This window comes from Ambystoma mexicanum, chromosome 11, assembly GCF_040938575.1.
Source record: "Ambystoma mexicanum isolate Mex_15411 chromosome 11, UKY_AmexF1_1, whole genome shotgun sequence".
Taxonomy (NCBI): domain Eukaryota; kingdom Metazoa; phylum Chordata; class Amphibia; order Caudata; family Ambystomatidae; genus Ambystoma; species Ambystoma mexicanum.
In genome coordinates, this window is record NC_090934.1 from 760654314 (window position 1) to 760671139 (window position 16826).

The 16826-nt window shown below is 44.0% G+C and overlaps 1 protein-coding gene across 4 annotated transcripts in view; it reads left to right on the plus strand.

The window, feature by feature from the left end:
* Positions 1 to 16826, plus strand: part of SBF2 (SET binding factor 2) — a 2983421-nt gene that overhangs the window by 2342439 nt on the left and 624156 nt on the right. For all 4 annotated transcript variants that reach the window (XM_069623660.1, XM_069623661.1, XM_069623662.1 and 1 more), the window contains exon 21: positions 3956 to 4029. In XM_069623660.1, the coding sequence (XP_069479761.1) occupies positions 3956 to 4029 (74 nt within the window). The remainder of the gene's footprint in view (positions 1 to 3955; positions 4030 to 16826) is intronic.

Here is a 16826-nt window from a genome sequence, read left to right on the forward strand (position 1 = left end):
TGCACTCAGGGTCCCTTCTCATGCATCCCCAGTAGGGGGACGCATTTCCAACTTTACCCAAGCTTGGGAAGGGATCACATCAGACAGATGGGTGCTGTCCACAGTGTCCGCAGGATACTGCATAGAACTGCTTGAGCATCCCCGAAACCACCCTCCACGTCAAAAGATACATTCCTTGGACCACCAAAAGATCCTCCTCGAGGGGATCGTCAATCTTCTAGCAAAGGACATGATAGAACTCGTCCTGGGCAACCAGGTAAACAAGGGTATTTATTCAACTTACTTCCTTGTACCAAAGAAAGATTTGACAATGCGCCCAGTATTAGAAAAGTTTCGCATGACTACTCTCCAAGAGGTAATCCCCCTCCTAAAAAAGGGGGATTACATGGCAACATTGGATATGAAAGATGCCTATTTTCATATTTCCATGTTCCCAGCGCACAGAAATTCTTGCGCTTCAAGCTGGACAGTAAGCACTACCAGTTCAAGGTGCTGCCCTTCGGTATAGCCTCGGCTCCAAGGGTATTCACCAAGGTACTGGCGGTGGCACACCTGCGCAGGGAGGCAATCCCGGTGTACCCTTACGTGGGCGACTGGCTCATCACAGGGGAGACCCCAGTAATTTGCAGATCAAACATTCAAAGAACGATCAACCTCCTCTTCGCATTGGGTTTCTGCATAAACGAGAAAAAATCAAGTCTGGTGCCAAGCACCTCCAAACAGTTCCTAGGAGCTGTCTTAAACACTCAAGAGTGATTGTCCTTTCCATCAGAGGAAAGAATTTAGAATCTACTACTGCAAATTCCTATATACCAGCCCGGTCGCCAGATAAGGTTGCGCAAAGGGATGCGTTTGCTAGGCATGATGGTGTCATGTATTTACCTGGTTCCCCACGCGCGCCTGCGCATGCGACCCATGCAAGAATGGTTGGCGTAACAGTGGTCTCGAGCAAGTGGTCAGTGGGACGGTCTAGTGGTCGTTTCGCCAACACTTGTACAAAGTCTTCACTGATGGACAAGAGAGAACCTGTCAAAGGGGAAACCCTTTTACGATCCAGAAGTACAGGCTGTAGTCACAACAGACGCATCCCTGTCAGGGTGGGGAGCACACCTCCTTCACCACACAGCTCAGGGTCTCTGGTCTCACACAGTAGCCAAGAATCATATCAATCTGCTAGAGCTTCTGGCAGTATTCAGAGCGCTTCAAGCCCCACCAGTTGAACCTGTCAGTGCAGATCCTGATGGACAGCACAACAGCGATGTTTTACCTAAACAAACAGGGAGGGACTCGTTAGCCAAATCTGTCCAAGCTTGTCCAGATAATTTTGATATGGGCACTAAGACTGAACATTTACCTGTCATCTCAACATGTTCCAGGAGATCTCAATTCGCTAGTGGACGCTTTGAGCAGAGATTCCCTCCCAGAAGAACACGAATGGTGTCTACTCAGAGAAGTCGTCGAAGACATCTTCTCACAGTGGGGTTTCCCCACTACAGACCTATTCGCCACAAGCAAAAACAGGCAATGCCCAGGATTCGCATCCAGGTTCCCTCAGCCAGACTCCATGGGGAACGCCCTGTGGATGAACTGGTCAGGAATGTTTGCCTATGCTTTTCCACCAACCCCTCTCATGAGGAAGGTGGTCAACAAGATGCACAGTGAATCGATGACGCTCATCCTAGTTGCTCCCATGTGGGCGAGGCAACCGTGCTTCCCACACCTACGCAGACTAGCGGTGTGCGAACCCATCAGACTCCTGTGCTGGTACAACCTACTGTCCCAGCACCAAGGTCAAACAGTGCGTCCTCAACCCAGCTCAATGAACCTGGCAGCAAGGCTCCTGAAGTCATAGAGTTTGGACATCTCAACTTACCACAGAGATGTATGGACATCCTAACAGAATCTAGGAAACCTAACATGAGGCACTGTTACTTTGACAAATGGAAAAGATTTGTTATCCGGTGCCAGAATAAGCAAATCAACCCCGTTGATTGCACTCCTTCCAATATTGTCACATACATGCTCCACCTGCTGGATGCAGGGTTGGTATTTAACTCACTCAAGGTACACCTGGCAGCGCTGTCAGCCTACACCACCTCCCACAACAAAGTTTTGTGGGGGAAGGTACCAGTGGTTAAAGCCTTCATGGAAGGGGTATAGAGACTCCACCCTCCAATTTCAAACCCACCACCCGGATGGGACCTTAATGTAGTGCTTGCTAAGCTCACAGGCCCACCCTTTGAACCCATGCATAAAGCCAGTCTCAAACACCTGACCTATAAAACTGCCTTGTTAGTAGCCATTACATCCATAAGAAGGGTCAGTGAAATTCAGGCTCTGTCAGTGCAGGATCCTTTCTTTACTGTTCATAAGGATAAACTGGTTCTACGAACACACCCTAGGTTCTCACCTAAGTTAATTTCTAAATTCCATGTTAACCAGTCCATTGAGCTTCCGGCCTTCTTCCAAGAACCCGAAAGCTCTGCTGAGATGAAACTACACTCTAGATGTGCGAAGAGCGGTCCTCTACTATGTAGACAGGACCAGGCCGCTAAGAAAAACAGACCAACTGTTTGTCTCCGTAGCTACAGGCAGAGAAGGAGATCGCATCTGTAAAGGTGCCATCTCCAAGTGGATAGTCAGTTGTATCCAGCTATGTTACTCCCTTTCTTAAAAGACTCTGCCTTTTACGCCAAGAGCCCACTCTACAAGAGACATTGTGGCCACTCTGGCTTTCATTGCAAATGTACCCCTTGACACCATTTGCAAAGCAGCTACAAGGAGCTCTATTCACACTTTTACTCAGCACTACTGCATTGACACTCATTCCAAGACAGATACTCAAGTGGGACAAGCGGTTCTAAGACATGTGCTCATGACCCTTCTCACATACCACCTCCTTCTAACACTGCTCGCCAATCTATGCACAGCATGTGATCTAAGCAGATTCCACAAGCCTCAGAAGGGATACATTACTCACCGCAATCGTATTTCTGATGCTTGTATCTGCTTAGATTCACATGCGCCCGCCCTTCCTCCCCTCTGAGAGAAGGCGCATGGATGCTTGTAGTCTTATCTTTCTATCTATCTGCTTGGATAATCTGTACTCGAGCTACTCCTCATGCTACCTCATGTCAGAAAAAATACAATCTGAGGGTCCTACACGCGTGAGGGATCATGGGTACAGTGGACGTCACACTAGGGATAGTATTATTGGCACGCCCTGTGTCGACGCCCATTTTCGAGTTTCGAAAAACAAACTGTAATACTCCGCAGCTTCCACTAGATGTCGACCTATGCACAGCATATGATCTAAGCAGATACAAGCATCAGAAATACAATTACGATGAGTAATGTATTATATATATATATATATATATATATATATATATACACACACATACAGTGGAGAAGTGGCTATAGCAGGGGAGCATGGTACTGAGAGATTTTTGGGGCAGAAGTGGAGTACCAAGGGTGACATTGGAGCATATCCTGAGCATTAGAAGCAACATTGGGGCAGACCCTGGGCCCTGAAAGCATTATTGGGGAAGAACCTGGGTAGTGAGAGCGACATCGGGGCATACTTTGTGTCTGGAGAGTGACATTGGGACAGAACAATGGTCAGTGAGGGTAACATTTTGTCAGTGAGAGTGGGGCAGAATTGACCAATGAGAGTGACATTGGTGCAGAACTTGAGCATTGAGAGACATTAGGGCACGACGTTAAGAGGCAATTGGGCAGAGCTGGATCAGTGACACAAATGGGCCAGAACCGGTGAATCAAGCAGCATTAAAAGTTGTTTTACAGTGACAGTGCTGGTATATATCATTGAGACAGAGCTTGCGATTTTCGTTGGTCTCAAACTGCATGAAAATATGTTTTACAGACATCTAGGGAAAATGTACATATAGCAAAGTATTCATGAGTGCACATTTTTTGTTCTGTCTACTTCAAGGCATTGTTGCTATGCACATTGAGACTTTAGAGGTTGTTCATCGAGAAAGTAGAAGGCTTCCACCAATAAAAAAGGTGAGTCTTTACTAATATAAATAATATGAAATGCATCTACATTTTCCCACTTTGAAATGTGAAGTATGTTAAAATGCAATTAAAAAGAAACATTAAATATGTTAATCATTGGGGATGTTATTATACTGACGGCCCTGGTGAATATTTGGTTGTCTCCCTTGCTCTTCTTGCCTAGAAATACACTTGTGCACTACATAATGTGCATTGTTAGACAATATGTTTTAGAATCCTGCTATGAACACCATGATCTGGAGGCATACAAATGCTTTGCTGAACGGTCAAATTAGCAGTCCATTTTGAGATATTTAGACGCTCTCTCCACATACTTTGGGCCTGTTAATTGTGATTATTCACTCAAGTGATATTCCTCTATGCTGTCCCTTTGAAAAGACTCCTGGTGATATTTGGGTCAAGAGACTGGTATTGCCTTTTGTGCTAAAGGCCCGTTAGGATCTTAAGCACGAGGAGCCACCAATAGTTGAGGTGCCGTGCATGCAGGCTGCCCCTCATGGGAAAAGTGTGAAACACTTGGAGTGGTTTGGAATGGGAAGCTGTTGACCAATGCCTGCAGGTGACCTGAGGGCAAATAGCTGATGTGACGGAGTGTCCCTGCCAAAGAATGTCACAGGAGTAGCACTCATGTCTGCTAAGTGATCTTCAGTGGAAGGACACATAGAGACTGTAGGAAAATAGCAACTCTGGAGAGTGTATGTCTACAAAAAAAGAAAGGACCGTATTCCAATTCTCTCCCCTTCCTCTTCCCTGCACTTGCGCCTCTAGTAAGATTGTTGTGTTTTATTGTTTTTTCCTCCCTTGTACCCCTCTTTTGCCTCATTGCGCCCTGAAACACTTGTGTATGGGCACGATATAAATAAACTCTCATTTATCATATCATATTAACATCTCCAAATGAAGCAACCCACAATCATGAAATAACTTTAGTACTTAGTAAGTTGTATTTATATAACGTAGAACTACACAACACAGTCATTAAATCTTTTCATACCTAATTAACGAAACATGCATGAAAATGATGAAAAGAATAGTTGAAGATAAACAGTGCTGTACGCAAAGCCCTACATGTTTCTGTCACTGATGAAGAAATCGACTTTCTTCAGGGGCTAATCAAGGTTGTGTGATGGTCAAACAAAAACAATCCCTAAAATGAGGATGTTGAAAAAGAAAAGATGCAAAAACCGTAGCTCTGTGACGTGTCTTATGTTTAAACTGGGAATCATGTAACACATTTGCATCACATTTCGATCACTGGGGCTCAAACGGCCCGACACTGAATATTACGTTGGGAAGTCATATTGTTCAAAATTGTGATAGTCCAATGGGAACAATGTTTAGGTGCATTGTATTGAAACTAGTTAAAAGTGTGGTTGTTTTTGTTTGATAACCAGAGATTTAGGTTGGGCGATTGAACGAGTAAAGGAGAAATGCAATTGGGAGGCTTACGTGGGAGCCCAGTTGGCCAAGCAATAATGTGTACATCAAAGTTTTAGCAAGTGGTGGGTGAGGTTGGGCAATCTTCCTTATGCTGAGAACATGAATCCTGGTGAATTAACTGTGTGAGTCTTGGGTCACTATCAAAGAGAACATCAAGGTTGTGAGCCTTAGGTGATGGTGGGAGGAGGGAAAAAACGGTTGAGGGTTAGTATTGAAGGCTGGGATAAAAATCACTTTGGTCTCAGTGGAGTTTCATGTTAAGCAGCACAAAGCCCTCCAGTGATGGATTGCATTGGGCCAGCAAGTTGATATGCTCTGAAATTGCAGGTTAGAAGGAGGGAAGGGAAAGGTGATCTAGTTATTGTCAGGAAAGGTGTGGTATTGGAGACCAAAGTATGAGATGTTGGGTGGGCCAATAATTGATGCTTGTGGGATGCTACTGGAAGGGTTGTGGAGATTAGTTTCATGAGCTGGAGAAGGAACGATCAGACAGTCAACCTGATCAAGACCCTGGTTTTTGAAGTCATGGGAGGAGAGGGTTTGAAGGAAGAATTATTTATCCAAAGTGTAAAGTGTGAAAGATAAAGTAGAATGAAAATATAGGAGAGGTGGGAGTGGTGCACAGTGTTGGCAGGCATGGGTGAAAGTAGATACAAAGGAGTGCTGTCTCTCTTCCTTGAATGGAGGGACTCGCCTAGTATGTGAACCTTGAAGTAGTTGATGGCATGGTTAAGTATATCTCTCAAAGATTTTGGTGTGCTGGGGCAGGATAAGACATCATTCCGTAGAAAGAGAAATAATTGTTGGGGTCACTATTTGTTCATATAGGTGGGACTGTGGCTTTTTTGTAGCAGGCAGTGCTAGACAGGCAGATTCTTTGGTTGGTTAAATTAGCACCTTAACAACACTTAACGTTTTTGTCACTGTATTTGAAGGGTTTTGTTATGCTATGCCTCCAACTACCGATAATTCTGCCATATTTTCTTCTGATAGCAAAACTGATTTCATAATCCTTTATCAATATGTGTTCTTCAACTACGCCACATGGAGGTTATCAAATATTTTCTTTTTTGTCCACTATGTAAGGATTGATTTGTTATTGTGTACTGGGACAAGTAAGTGGGAGGTGGGGATAATGCAATGGAATACTAAAGGCTTTCTGGGATTAGGAACAGAGAAGTGGAGGTAATGCAACAGCTAACTTACCCGGCCTTGGAAGGAACAAAAGTGAGATGAGGGTAATGAAGAAGTTGGACGAGGAAGGGAGAGGTGGGCTAATGGGGTGCCCTCACAAAGAAGAATGTGGTTGTGATAATGCTACAGATTACTAATGGGTACTGGGACAAGGAAGAGGGGAGCAGGGTAATGGAATATTTACTAATAGAGTACTGCGAAGAGGAAGAGTGAATGGTGTAATGCAATGGATTATTAATGGGGTACTGGGAAACACAAGAATGAGGCAGGGTGAAGGCGATGAAGAGAGACATTGTACTGAGATGAGGAAGATGGCAGCCATAATGCAATGGATTACCAATTGGGTACTTGTATGAGGAATACAGAGGCTCCGTAATGCAACATATTACTAATGGGGTACTGGGAAGAGAAAGATGGAGATGAGAGTAGTGCAACAGATTCATAATGGGGTATTGGGACTAGGAAGAGGAAGGTAGGGTAAATGTAACAGATTACTAATGGGATTCTGTGCCGAGGAAGAAGGTGGCAGTAATGTAATGGATTACTACTGGGGTACTAAAATGAATAAGAGAGGCAGGAGTAATGGAGTACTGGAAGGAGGAAGAGGCAGGTTGCAGTAATGTAACCGATTACTGATGGGTTACTGGAATGAGGAAGTGGAAAGTGGAATTAACACATCAACTTACTATTGGGGTACTGGATCAAGGAAGAGGGAGGTGGGAGTAATGCAACGGATTACTTTTGGGGTACCGAGATGCAGAAGATGGAGTTGGCGGTAATGTAATGGATTACTAATGGGGAACTGGAAACAGGAAGAGAGAGGTGATGATAATGTAATGGATTATTAATGGGGTAATTAGATGAGGAAGAGGGACGTGTGGGTGATGCATCCGATTACTGTTGGAGTACTGGGACGAGGGAGGGGGTAATCTAACAGACTACTAATGTAGTCCTGGGATGAAGAGTGGGGAGGTGGGGGTCAATGCAACAGATTATGAATGGGGTACTGGGATGAGAGTGTGGGGGTATTAGATTACTTGGACGTGAAAGAGCAAGGTGGGGATAATGAAATGGGTTACTAAAGGGGTACTAGGACGATGAAGAGAGATGAGGATGTAATGCAACAGATTACTATTGGATTACTGGGGCACAGAAGAGAGGACAGAGTAATGTAATTGATTGCTAATAGGGACTTGGGAGAGTTAGATGGAGGAGGCAGTAATATAACAGTTTTCTAATGGGGTACGGGAAGAGAGATGTGGGGCTAATGGAGTACTGGGACGAGGAAGAGGCAGGTGGTGGTAATACAACAGATTAATAATGGGATAAAGGGATGAGGAAGGGGAGATGGAGGTAGGGCAACAGATTACTGTTGGGGTACTGGGATGAGGAAGAGTGAGGGAGGGAGAGGTAATGCAACAGATTTCAAGAGTAGTGCTGGATCAAGGATTATGTAGGTGGGGTCAATGCAACACATTATGAATGTGGTACTGGGACGATGAAGAGTGAGTGGGGGGGCAATGGAGTACTGGGATGAGACGGAGGGAGGCTGGGGTAATAGAGTTCTGGTATAAGGGAGGTACTAGTAATGTAAAGGATTACTAATGGGGAACGGGGACGAGGACAAGGGAGTTGGGGAATGGAGAGCTCTACACTGCTGACCTGCCGGTAAAATCAAGATCTACACTGTTCAGTCATGTGAAATCCTTGTCCAATCAAAACGGGCTATTGAAAACATTAATCGGCAGCAACCGAGCTTTGGTTGCACACATTGTCAATGTCATGAGCCAAATTATAACTTTCAAAGCTAATCCAACACCCCCAAACAGTAATATCCCCCAAACACCACCTCCTACTAATTTTAAGTTCATTTAGGAAGCAATCCATGTGTATTTTTTATAATCTAATAAAAAAACGGGTATGCTTTCTAAAGTCACTTAAAATACTCCTATTCTTCCAACTAGCAATTCCTGTGCTTTATACATCTCAATAGTATATATTTGTAAAGTATTTACTATTTTCTTTTGCGGCTCGAAACAAGATCTAGGTGTCATAAAAACAAACACTTGACAAAAACGAATCTACATTAATCCTAGACTCCAAACCCTAACAAATCCTCCTCTCTTAACCTGTCCACATGCTCCTGTAAGGGGTCAGCAATGCGAGACTCAAGACTTTAAGTTTTCCCAAGGTTCAACATTTTATTTTAAACCAAAATAAACAATAAACCCTAACTAAACCTACTCTACCAGTGGATTCCCTACCTAGTCTAGGATGTAAAGGAAAACATACTAACATTCACAAAACTGACCGTCACACTGAACAACATAAACATTGATAGAAATATGGGAACAGCATAAATGAAAGGTAACCAAACATCCAGTGTCTTGGATGACTTCTACTTGTCCTGGGTAGATCTTGCTCCCTCAGAAGTATCCAAAAAGTCAATTGTTCCACAAAAAAGAAAAGTCTTAAAAAGTTCCAAATAGATAAATGTTCACACAAATAAAAATCCACTGATAACAGTTCTTCTTCACTTGATGAAAAGATTCCCCTTTTCAAGTTCCACAAAGAAAACAGCACCAGTGGGATTCCTGGATAGCCTCCTTCCAGGAAAAGAAGAACAAAGTTGAAGACAAAAGTACCACTTCTGCTTAACACTCTTCTACTTCGTCTGATATAGACAGTTTTGTCAGGATGCTTCAGGGTGTGCTCTTTTTCCAGCAACTCCGTTAGTGAAACTGTGCGAGCAGGCACCCTTGCTTCTGCTACATTCAACTACTACCGTTCTGACAACTGTATTGGCGACCACAGTTCTACTGCTGCTACTGCAATTTATAGGGTTAGACAACTTACACAAGACCTCTACAGGTTGGCAAGGCACTCTTCTCTCTTGTGTGGTAAGAAAGGGCAGCTCTTTGCCTTTCCCTTCCGCCTTGTAGCTACCACCCCAATTATTTTGAAAAGTACCCAGCTCCCTTCCCCAACTTCAATCACACTGTTTCTTCAATGGTTATCCCAAAGTTTTAGTGCCACTCTTTCCTGCTTTAGATGGATCTGCGTGAAATTTCCATCGCAGAAAAGTCAGCGACGGAAAAGTTTGATGGGAAATGTACGCACTACAAATGTTCGTACATTTCCCTGCGAACATCCAATAGAAACCATACATACATACACTCCCACACACACCCACAACACACGCACAACACACCCCCAACATACCCCCACCACCCTACTTACCTTTCCTTCCTTCGCGCTGTGTCCCTGCAGCACCATTTCCCTTTCACTTCCGTGATCGGGAACCGGCGCAACAGGGTCAGTTTCTTTATTTTTTTACGCAGCTGCAGGGGTTTCCTCCGCATCCCCTGCTCACTATACTGTACAGTATAGTGAGTGGGTTGTTGCGGGGGACACCCCCCCCCCGAGCCCCATACCGACCCCAACGAAACACCTAAACACATGCCACGAAAAGTTGGAACTTTTTGTAGTTGGAACATTTTCGTGGTGTGTGTTTTAGGTCTTTTGGTGGGGCCGGTAATTTTTATTTGGACATTTCGTCCAAAACCCTTTGGATAACCTTTTTCAACCCTATATTAAAGGTCTCTGAGTTAACGCATCTTCAGCAACTCGCAAACAGTGTTTAGTTCTTAGATGAGCTGGATATGCTGTGAGCTATGAGCTTCTACTGCTTTTATCATTTCTGCCTCATTGTTTGGGATGTTACAAGAAATCAGTTTTCTAATAAAAATGAAATTAAGCACACACTTTTACCTTGAGCTGAACCTTCAAAAGCTACGCGTTCCCACCTTTCGATCAGCTTCTAGCCTCCAAGGTACTCGAGAAACAATGTCTCATGCGCAACTTCTTTAGATGTTATAACTGAGCTTGTAACGTTTCGGGAGAGTCAATTAAGATTCAGTAGGTTTAACAGCAGCGTTCTCTGGGTTAACAAGAGCCACACGACAGCTCGGCATCGAGATATACTTAACAATTGGAAAAGAAAAGGCTTTCACGACACAAGGGTGTTTCAGCTTTGATAATGTCATCGGGTGTTACATTTCCCTTGTTAATATGACTTCCCACTTTCAACAATAACGTTCCACACTTGAATATGCACACGAGCGACAATAAACCTGGCTACTGTTACAGCAAGGTATTTTGGTTGATTTGGAGTACGGAACTGCTCTTTACTGACTCCACAATCTCTGTGACCACGGGCTGCTTCTGCTTCCCCACTTGCTTTCATCAACTGCTACTGCTGCAGGCACTCTTGGGACCAACACCCCTCTGATGCATGGGTGTCTCCGATCCGGCTTCATCAAATGAGAGATTTTCACTCTCCAGTTTTCCTCCGCTTGCTTCTGCACACAGGCCTTGGATGCACAACTTCAGCTCTGCATTCACAGCAATTAGGTGCACCTGAAAAGACTGCCTGTTTTTTCCAGTCACTTCCAATGCTGCCACAGCCAAACAAGGTTTGTGAGCACAGAACCAACTCAGAGCTTGCAGGTGAAATCTGCCCTTCATCTGCTCTGGTGTCCCTCCCATGGTCACACTTCCTTCTGAACTGCCAGACTTGTGCTCTACTACTTCTGCTACTGCAGACCTTACAGTTCTACTCCAGCTTCTTTCTACTGCTCCTCCCTGCAGCAGCCTTTTCTGCCACTCAGGTGGGTTAATTGGTTTCAGTACAGGCCCTTACAACTAATTATCTGACCCTGCCAAAAGCTTTTAGGCTTGCCTGCCTGAACTGAGCTCCTACATGTCTCCTTAGCTCTCTTCTTCGTCACAGTATTTGAGGGATTTCGGGACATGCAGTACATTGTAGAAAGTTTCAGTTTCTCTAAATCTTTAAAAGGATTAACTAAAGATTTCCCTCTCTTGATGTTAATATAATAGGAGTTAAAATGTTGAACCTTTTTAGAGACAGATGGTGCCGGAAAAGACAGACTTGCTGCTTCTGCACAAATATCGCAGCACTTATGTGTTCATCCTCATCCATGTTGTTAGGCTCCTCATCCTGTGCATCCAGTTCAAAGAGCTGACCCTCGGAGGGGGAGTGGGTATCCTGTTTGCTCCTGTGTGTGCCGTGGTGCACTGCTAACCCCATGATTCCCTATCCCTTTCTCTGTCCTTATTTATCTACATTCTCTCAACCCCAACATACCATTATGGCCATTATACATACCCTTTCCCTGCTGCTTTCTTCACTTTTCATGCTCCAATCTCCTGTTGACCTAATGGCTCTGACCATTCTACCTCTTTACTCCCTATGTCGTACCTCTACCCCCCTTTGCTCATGGTATTGCTGCTTTTCTAATCTTATTTCCCCTACTATTGTAGCTTCCCCCCACCCTGCGTTGTATAAATTGGTGTACTCAATGTACAATTTATCTGCAAAAACACCAACTCTATTCTTCTATTTTTTCATCTCAAGCTCCAATTTCTTTGTCTTAAGGAAACTTCGCTTAATACCTCGAACACTGCTACTCCTGCTTCCATGCATATCCTCTTCTTCTAGATAAGCCCATACTCCCCGGCCTCACACATGCGGAAGAGGCACAGGCATTCTTTACCATTTATCCTGGTCTGCCCCCACCCCCTAACCAAGCCATCCCCTAATATCTTCCTCCGAATATCATTTCTCTGCCTTTTCCAAACCTTACGCCTTTCTCACTATTTTTCGCCACCTCACCCGCCTCCTAATTTCTGCAACAATTTGCAGTCCTTGCTCCCTCTCCTTCTTCCTGGTTTCCCTGCTTTTTACCACCTCTGGGATATCAATCTCCACTTATCCTCCTTCCATGCTTCCTGCCCCCTAATTTCTTTTCTTCATTCTTACTCTACTATGAGTAGCAGTCTCGCTTCTACCCCTGATTCCCTTCACCCACTAACCTCTTTTTCCCCCATCTCGAATACCCCTCTGCATTGGCTCTTCTCTACCTTTTGTGCTCTCCATTCCTCCTCATGTAAAGCACAGTTATGTTGGAAAAAAACTCAATCTCACAACGTCCTTGTATACCGATCTACTCTCCAATCCTCATATTATGCTTCCCTTCTTAATACTGAAAGTGAGAAGTCCCCAAAAATGCACGTAACCCTCCCAATAAGAGTCAGACAGGACACATCCCTGGAGGGAATGAGACCAAGACCAAGTGCTGGTGATATCAAAAAGTCGTTTTATCTAAAATAGGGCAAGCAGAATCTACTCTACTCTGCACACGCCGAGAGCGCGCTGCAGAAACATGTTATAAATCATTTTTATACATCTTTTGCGTCATCGAGGAGAGAGGAGGCCTAAGGGGCACATGAACAGTTGGGATTGGTCACTAGGGACAGGCACCTATAGGTGCTATAGGGTTGGTGTGCTGTGGTTGGAGCAGAATCACTTGGTGCTGTGATGATGATTCTCAGGTCAACAGGTCAGCTGGGCTCATCAGATTGGCATGCAGTGTCAGCAACTGTTGTAGTGTTACATATTCAATAAACACTTGACATTTGCCCTTGTGGCCACACATTCCCATTCATCCAATACTATAATCTGTCTTGTCCGGCATACTCCAGGACCTGTGAACCTGACACCAAAGGAAAGACATTTCTCAAATGCAGGTTAATTATCATTCGGCATAGGTCATAATGCATCTATTAAACCCAGCGTTTGATCCATCGATGAGCAGCTTAACTGTGTGTTAGTACGATACAAGATATACTGGCTAAGGGGGTAAAAAATTGAGGTCACTGTGTGGTCTGGAATGTCCATCTGGTACAATGAAGAGGGCTCTAAATTTAAGGCCTAGATTACACATTTAAACAAATGGGTCACAAAAGGCACATGCCACAATAGTCATAAGTCTTTTTGTAGGCGTTAAAGACCGGTTATCTAAACATCATTAAAACTCTGCTAATCTGTCTTGATGCCATGAGGGGTGGAGGAGAATCGAAACACCTTTGCGGTGTAGTCCTGAATTGCATGGGGAGACAGGATCTCATTCTGATTACGATCGTCTAAAACAGGTCATCATTTCTACTTGGCTGAGTACTCTCATTGTTATAAAACCCATAGTAATAATTTGTGTGCACAGGTTATTTTCCATACTAAATTAAACAGTTCTTTATCAGATTCTTTACATGCAGGCCCTAATGCACATTATTATTTTGGTACAATTGTGCTAATTATGGCATTCGATTACTAAATTGCTTCTACATGATGTACTGCATGTATTTGCAATGAACTCGAAACAAGGTAGCTTTGTACTGGCATATACAGTGTTATGTTCTGTTATGCATTTTGGTTATTGCAATCTATTTCTATTAAACTTCATACTACATGTTAATCCACTTCACACTTATATGGCTAGAATCTAATGTTATTGTTCTGATTATACAAATGTTATACACCACACTGATATGCTTATTATTCTGCTGCAGTTCTTTCATTATTCCGCATGCAATGGAAACAATTCATGAGCAACCTATTCTTATTGCGCGCAGAAAGACACTTCGATTTTCTCATATTATGGTGCGAACAAACACATACACGAGGGTCATTCCTAGCTGCTTGAACATGTTCAAAGGATATGGGGGTGGTATTCTTTATGGCCTGGGTCTGCAAGATAGGGGCAGGTTTATAGAGATGAACGACATTCTGCTACCAGGCCTTGAGCTGGGCTGCGGCAGGGTCAATTAGGTTAGATGGAAGACAGAAGATACAGTGTGAAGTTTGTTGCATTCGCGCAGCTACTCTCCCATGAGAACCGGACGGCTGCAGAGATGACAGAGGGGAGGAGGTTGGGGGAGCAGCTTGCTCGCTGTGCGCGCCTTGCGGGTAGAGCTGTAGGCCTGTGTTCCTGTGTTCTAATTTCATGGTTAACCTGCAATTATGAGAAAACAAAATGGAGTCTCGTGGCACACACAATGGAGTCTGGTTCAACACTAGTTTAAGCTGTTATCTGGGGGTCACAGTTCCTTGGGGTATTCCCATGTGAGTGCTCCGGGGCCGGGGCCCTGAACCCAAAGCAGTTGCATCAGGGCCTATGCAGGAAGTGTGTTGTCTTGGAATGGAGGGGGGGGTTCCAGGACCCCCTTCTCCCACACAATACCAAAAACTCTATTTCTCCTCTTGCCACTTCCCTTTCACCCCACCCGACTGTTTATTTCAGCAAATCAATAAATTCCACTCTCCTCACCCTCTTCATCTGTCCACCTCATTTATGCTCCCTGAGACCGATTTTGCTGAATACTCTCCACTCACCAATCCTCCTCTCTCAACTCCCCCTCTTCCTCTCTCCTCCCAACAACCCCCTGTCCCATCTCCATTTTCCTCCTTTTCTCTTCTTACTGATGTCAACACTACCCTATTCCTTTCTCTAGCTCACCCTACTGCTTCCACGCTTGAACCTGTTCCCGCTTCTCTAGTCCCTCAAATCTAACCACTGATATATCATAGCCTTTAGTAATGCCTCACACTCTACCTTTAGCTTTCATACACTTTTCAAACATGAAATCATCATTCCTCTCCTAAAGAAACCCTCCATAGATCCTACCATCCCTCTAATCAATCTCCCTTCTTCATTTCATCTCCAAACTCTTGTAAAGTGTCTCAAATCTCGTCTCACCTTAATCTTTACTACCTTCTATGTTCTACTCAATCTGGCTTTCTTCCTGCACATTCACTAAGACTACTTTTCCTCTTGTCACCACACCAACTCACTTTTCTCTCTGCTCAGTACAATACATTTTATTCAACCCTTATTCACCTTCACCTTTACCCTGCATTTGACACCCGCTGCCATCTCACTTTTCTTTCTGCCCTCTCTTTTGGTTTTACTGCTTCTGTCCTACAATGGTTACACTCCTACCTTTATGCGTGTACCTACTCTGTTTGCTGGGTCAGTAACACAGCACTGTGATTCCCTCCACTTCTGTGTTTTCTCCTGTCTCTCTGCAGTCCAATCCTGAATGTCTTCAGTTCCTCCACCTCAAACTATCGAAAACCAAGATTCTTTACTCCCCGCTCCCCGAAATCCTCACAAACCTCACCCTCTACTCTCTTCTTTCCCCTGCTTTTATTGAATTCCCCCAATTATACACAATTTGGGGATAAACTTTGACTTGGCCTTAACATTCTCCCACCATATCTCTTCCATCACTTGAACTTGCTGAAACCATCCCATATCCATAATATTTGTTCTTTCCTTTCATTTCAAGCTACTGACCTTCTCGTCTATGTTCTCTGACCTGGACTACTGCTCTGCCCTGTTAGTTGGTCTTCCTTCTTCCCACTGTGACCCCCTCCACTCTATCTTTAACTTGGCCATTGCGAATCTCTTTTTGTTACCTCCCCAGATCTTTATAACTCCTTCATTTCTCTCTAGCTCTCTGCTTTCCTATTGCTCTCATCTTCAATTAACTTACTCTGTATTGTCTTCAAGTGCTATTAGGGCCTCTCTCCTCTATATCTCTGTTCTTTGATCTTCGTCCCACTCTCTGTTCTCAACATCTACACCTCCTTACTTCCCCCAAACATCCTTGTGCCCTTTCACACTTCTGCTCTTCTACCATTCTTGCAACTAAAATTTGAAACTCCCTCCCAACTATCTGCCCTCCTCTCCCCACATTTTCTGTTCTCGTCTCAGAGCTCAGTTCCATCTATCACTTTCTTCTGCTTAACGTTTTATCTGTTGAGAATGTATGCTCATTTATTGTACAGTTTTCTATAACCTCTGTACAGCTCATCGGTGAAAGCACTATATAAATATCAATAAAATACAAATACATAAAATAATCCAGTGGGACACTGCCTTTAAAACTATTAGTTGTTTAGTGGGCAGTGGCCACAGACAAAGGCCATGGCAAGTGGACAATGGAGAAGATCTAGCATAACAGGACCCTTGAAATCTAAAAAACGTTGATTGAGAGAGTTGAAATTTACCAGCTTATCGCAACAAAAACCTACAAAAGTTGGAGTGTGTGTCAAGTGATGCCAGTCTTAACTTTGAACCACCCCCATTGTTCAACCAATGAGAATATAAATGGGATTGTACCAGGGATAAACAATGAGATCAAAAAGGAAATTGTGGGTGACCTCTATGGGGGTGACATCGTCTGCACTTTCATCCGGATAGGCCCTGATCTTTCTGAAGGCAATGTAA